The following is a 5,537-nucleotide window of genomic DNA, read 5'->3' as shown; positions in this document are numbered from 1 at the left end:
AGAGCCAACCGATGAATACATTATTAACAGTCAGCAGAGGATCTATGCCGAAAAAAAAAGAAACCCTTAACAGCCTGAAGTTCATCGGATGTACCATTTGTGAGAAGTGAGAAGGTGGAGAGAGGACCATGTTAAGAGTAAGGAAGGAGATCCACATTCAGAGAAAGGCACCGTCAGAGAGAGAGAGAGAGAGAGAGAGAGAGAGAGAGAGAGAGAGACAGAGAGAGAGAGAGACAGAGAGAGAGACAGAGAGAGAGAGAGAGAGAGACACAGAGAGAGAGAGAGACAGAGAGAGAGAGAGAGAGAGAGAGAGCGAGAGAGAGCGAGACAGAGAAAGGCTGCATGGTTGGGTGGAAGTGTGACTGGGTTGGTAAGTACAGTACAGTACAGTACAGTACAGTATGGTGAGTACGGTGCAAAAAAAACAGACAGAAATCGTGACGCACGAAGAGAGAAAAAAAAAAAAAAGACACTGACTGGTTGCTAGGAAACGGTGCTTCGAAGAGAACAGTCCAGCAGATTGAGTTGTTTTACAGCATTGTGAGATAAAATACACTAAAAGCACTCTGAAAGGAAGGACAAGGTGTGTGTGTCTGTGTATGTACTGCATATGAAAATGTGTGTGGGCGTGTGTGAATATATTTATATATGCATTTCACATGAAATTATTTCATCATGTGTGTACAGTATATGCATGTTTCTGTGGGTGATGGTATGTTCATGTATTGGAGTGTGTCATGTATTTGTGTATGTAGCCGTATGTGCACAAATGTAACCGTCTGGGAGTGTGTGTGTGTGCGTCATTTTTAACGGAGACTATGCGAAAGCATACAAGCCGCTGGAGGAGCTAAACTAGGAGCGAGTGGGAGGTTGTTTTTTTTCTCCATACCCTGTGGTCTGTGTTGTTCGTTGGTGTTTTGATTTTCTTTTTTTGTGTGAGTAAATGGCATTAATATGTGTGTGTGTGTGTGTGGTGTGTGTGTGTGTGTGTTGGGTGTGTGTGGTGTGGTGTGGTGTGGTGTGTGTGTGTGTGATTGTGTTTAGCAGCGTGGTGGGGCCCCAGTGGTTCTTCTGGGGCTGGGTGATACATTCTGGGTTGTGTCTGGACCACATCGATCTCAATCTCGCTGGTTCTAAACACAGAACAGACAGACGGTACCAAGTTCTTAAGTTCTAAAGCCACTTAGGCCTCCTACTTCTCTTCTCCTCCTCGGAACCTCTCCATCACTCCATCCATCCATCCGTCCGTCCATCTGTTCTTCTCCTCCTCATCATCATAATCATCATCTCATCCTCCTCTTCATCTCCTCGCCAGGAGAACGTATAGAAAAGTCATACAAGTCATAAAACAGTTTCCAACATCGACAGTCTCAGGGGACTCAGTCTCTGGGCCCCTTTTGGGAAAATAAGGTGCAACGTTTTCAGAATTCGAACATAAAAATCAAAAATAAAACAAACGCAAAAAAAAGCTCCACTCCAATATTTCAGAGAAAGAGAGACAGAGGGAGAGAGGGAGAGAGAAATGCAAGTAGTTACTCCTCTGTAGCTTGTCCCAGAATTCTCTCTTGTCCAATCAGGAGGCTAGGGGAGGTAAGGGGGAGGTAAGGGGAGAGGGAGTGTGCATGGAAGTGGGGGAAGAGAAGGGGGGGGAGAGTGAACTTGAGTGGTGGGGTGGGGTTGAGGATTGTGAATAAGGGAGGAGAGGAAATGAGATGAGAAGAGGTTTAAAATCGATTGTGTGGGGGATGAGAAGAGGGTAGGTGTTTAGGGGTAGAGAGTTCATGGAACAAGAGAGTGGTACGGAGGACTGAGGAGGAAGTGAGGGAGGTGTGTATGAAATATAGGACTAGGTTGGGATGTGGAGAGTTAGGGTTGAGGGGAAAAGAAGAAAACCGTTTGAAGGGGACAGTTCATGGAATAAGGTCCTCCGCACATTGGTTCTGACACTACTCTGCCTAAGTTCGATTCTACTGTTTCCAATACAACTCCGCACACTGGCACCGATGTCCACGGATGTCAGCTGTCGATTTGGGCAGAGCTCTATTTTGACGCAGCCACCCATTGATTATCCGAGCTCTGCTGTGGTGAAGTTGTGTGCGGAGCTAACCAAAATTGTCGGAACCGAAAGTGCTCCGCAGTGCTGTCGGAACAGATGTGTGGAGGCCGGGAGAGAGCGGTGCAGAGGACAGGGGGGGTGTGTCAAATAGGACTGGGTTGGGATGTGGAGAGGTAGGGTTAAGGGGAGGAGAGGAGAACCGTTTTTGGGGCACAGTTCTTGGAACTAGAGAGCGATGGGGAGTGGGGAGGATTGGATGCGGGGCGGGGTGGGGATTTAGGATTGCGAATGGAGGACAGCGTACAAAAAAGGAAAGTGAAAAAGGATTTGGAGGAGAACTGGGGAGAGGATACCCCATTTTAGGGGAACAGTTCACGGAGCGTTTGGGGGTGGAGGTGGGGGTGGGCAGAGAGAATTGGGGGAGGGGATGAAGGATTGGGTAGGGATGTAGAGACTAGAGCTGGGATGGGGGGGCACCTTTTTAGGGGTGTAGTTCGTGGAGCATTTAGGGGAGAGAATTGGGGGAGGGGATGAAGGATTGGGTTGGTATGTGGAGAATAGACCACCTTTTTAGGGGTGCAGTTCATGGAGCGTTTTGGGGGTAATTGGGGGTGAGGTTGGGGGTAAAAAAAAACCCAAGTCCGTTCGTCCTAGTGAACAAAGATGTGCCTGAGCAGGTCCTCGGCGGGCGGCCGCTGCTTGGTCTCCACGAAGATGCGCTTGAGGAAGTCCCGGCAGTGGTCAGAGACGAAGGCCGGCAGCGCCGGGTTGGTGGGCTGCGTGGCGATCTTGAAGATGGCCGCCATGGCCTCGAACTCGGCCCACGGCGGACGCTCCGTCAGCATCTCCACCACCGTGCAGCCCACGCTCCTGTAGGCATGACAACGGCAACGACAACGACAACAGGGGTCAGAGGGCATAGGAGATGGGAAAGGGAGAAAAATAACTGACAAAAGTGACGCAAAGACGAACCAAGCAGGAGGATTGTTCACACCATGATCAACATGAATTGACTGACGTGATCTTAGAGAGTATCTTGGAATACATACAATGTAAGTATCAGTATAATGTAATATAATGTATTAAAAGTACCAGGTAATTAATATGACATACTGCAAAGACATACAATCAATGCTGTACAAACATCTTCATTTTTATTTTATTATTTATTTCCCTAATTAGTAATTTTAACAATCTTCAAGGGTGTTTCCATTTTTATTTTTAATCAAACTTGTGTTTTCAAATGTGCGTTTTTTGCCTCCAATCAAACTGTTAAAGCATATTGAGCTGCATAAATGTATACTATATGAATACAGTTTTATATTACTATTATTTTATTATTATTATTGAAAGTTCCTGCTCGCTCACCAGATGTCTGCCTTGCGTCCGTAGCCCTCTCCGCTGATGACCTCGGGGCTCATCCAGTAGGGTGTGCCCGTTACCGACTTGATGCCCGTGCCCGACAGGCAGATCGTCTGCAGTCGCCGGCTGGCGCCAAAGTCGCCCAGCTTCACGTTGCCCGCGGAGTCACGCAGGATGTTGGCCCCTACACAGACACATGCAGAGATGGAGGGATGGAGGAAATGGAAAGATGGAAGGAGGTGGAGTTTGTTTGTTTACATTTATGGCCAAATATGCAACTGTGGTTATTTCATGGCCAGTACAGGTAATAGAATTCGGAAGGAGGTGGAGAGCGAGAGAGAGAGAGAGAGAGAGAGAGAGAGAGAGAGAGAGAGAGAGAGAGAGAGAGAGAGAGAGAGAGAGAGAGAGAGAGAGAAAGATGCAAGAGGACAGCAGAGAGATAGTTCATATGTTTATGTTGATAGAAATGTCAATTTATGATTTCTAATGCATAACAGTTGTTGAAGGCCAACACACTACCAGGACCTTACCTTGTGTGTGAATGTGTGTGAGAGCGTTATCCAGTCTCTCTATACTGCTGCTACTATACTTGTACGTACGTGTTGGTAGTAGTGACGTAGTTTACCTTTGATGTCCCTGTGTATGTTAGTGGTGTAGTAATCACTCAAGATAATTGCTACTGGAGACATTGAGAATGGACTACGTCTGTTGCTCCAGTTAACCTCTGACTTCTGTTGTAAATTTTCGGCTACAATATACATTTTTCACAGAAGCCTTGTGTGCGCCTCCTTATTTCATTATCTCGAGTGATTACTACTTTTTGGGCCCTATTGACTTACTGATTTGTTTATTTATTTATTGTTTATTTATTGTTTATTTATTGTTTTAACCCACCTTCTTTTCTTTAACCCTCTTATTTATTGACACTCTTGTGTGATTTTCATTCATTTATATAGGTCTATTTGTTCTTATTGATACTGACTTCAGTATATTTTTCAGTCATATCGTATCCACTAATGTCTGTGTTTTTTGTGTGTTTCATGGATGTCTCCACGTCTTTTGTCAATTGTTGCTTTATGTTGTTTCAAGTCTTTTTTTACTTCGGCCCCTCTGTTAGCACTTTGGTCAGCTGCTTGTGTTGTGTTAAAAGTGCATTACAAATAAACTTTCACTTGACTTGACTTTTTGAGAGTGGACGCACCAAGCAATACACGGGTCTAAAGTGCAGGTGCAGACGCATATGTTAGTGGTGTAACACACTTGTAAGTGTTGGTAGTGACGTGGGTAGCTTACCTTTGATGTCCCGGTGGACGATCATGTTGCTGTGCAGGTAGGACACTCCCTCCAGGATCTGCCGCGTGTATTTACGCGTCACATTCTCCGTCAGAGCCCCGTATGACTTCAGCTGGTCCTTTATCGAACCCTGAACAGACACAGTTCAATTCAGTAATGAAGCCAATTGTATCAAGAGTCCACACAGGTTTGTTTGTATTAGGGACGCCGGTAGTCGACCGGATCAACGTTAACTGGTTAAAATTTTCTGCCACCGGTTAACCCCCCCACACACACACACGCACTACGCACACACGTGTTATTGGTGTTGTATTGTATGGGGCAATATGATCACTCAATATCTAAAAATGATAAATGTGAGCATGAGCCGTCCCATGGTGGAATTTATTAAGCGCAACCACAGCATAGAGCCAACAGTTTACCAGTTGCTATAGTGACTATTTGTACGCCGCTGGACATGACCGGTCTAAAAAGAGGCATAGAAAGCTAGAAAAAAAAAGAGGCTAAGATTACCGGTTAACCACCGGTTGATGAGGCTCAGTAGCCCGTTAAGATTTTTTTTACATTTTCACCATCCCTAGTTTGTATATCCGTGTGCTTTATCTATGTACTGTAGGGTAGGGTAGGGATATTTTGGTGGATGCGTGTGGACCATGGATTTTTCAATAAAGGAATTTTAAATGTCTAATGTCTATGCACTGTAATAAGATGGAGAGAAAGTCAAGTGAAGTACACCAAGGTGCCATGTTCTCTTTGTGCATGGATGTCTACATGGTGTGTGCTTATGTTTGCCATCTCTTCAAGAATATGCAGAGAGCATGAGAGT

At 45.4% G+C, this 5,537-nt stretch overlaps 1 protein-coding gene across 1 annotated transcript in view; it reads right to left on the bottom strand.

Annotated features, from left to right (window-relative positions):
* Window positions 1-293: 293 nt before the first annotated feature.
* The window catches only part of map3k2 (mitogen-activated protein kinase kinase kinase 2), a 30,505-nt gene continuing 25,261 nt past the window's right edge, over window positions 294-5,537 (bottom strand). The window contains exons 15-17 of the mRNA XM_063212063.1: window positions 4,712-4,841; window positions 3,425-3,602; window positions 294-2,926 (exon numbers count right to left, since the gene is read on the bottom strand). Coding sequence (XP_063068133.1) covers window positions 2,707-2,926; window positions 3,425-3,602; window positions 4,712-4,841 — 528 coding nt within the window. The 3' untranslated portion in view covers window positions 294-2,706. The remainder of the gene's footprint in view (window positions 2,927-3,424; window positions 3,603-4,711; window positions 4,842-5,537) is intronic.

This window comes from Engraulis encrasicolus, chromosome 12 (assembly GCF_034702125.1).
Source record: "Engraulis encrasicolus isolate BLACKSEA-1 chromosome 12, IST_EnEncr_1.0, whole genome shotgun sequence".
Lineage (NCBI taxonomy): Eukaryota > Metazoa > Chordata > Actinopteri > Clupeiformes > Engraulidae > Engraulis > Engraulis encrasicolus.
Note: the sequence above shows the minus strand (reverse complement) of the source record. Positions and strands in the feature narration are given on the sequence as shown.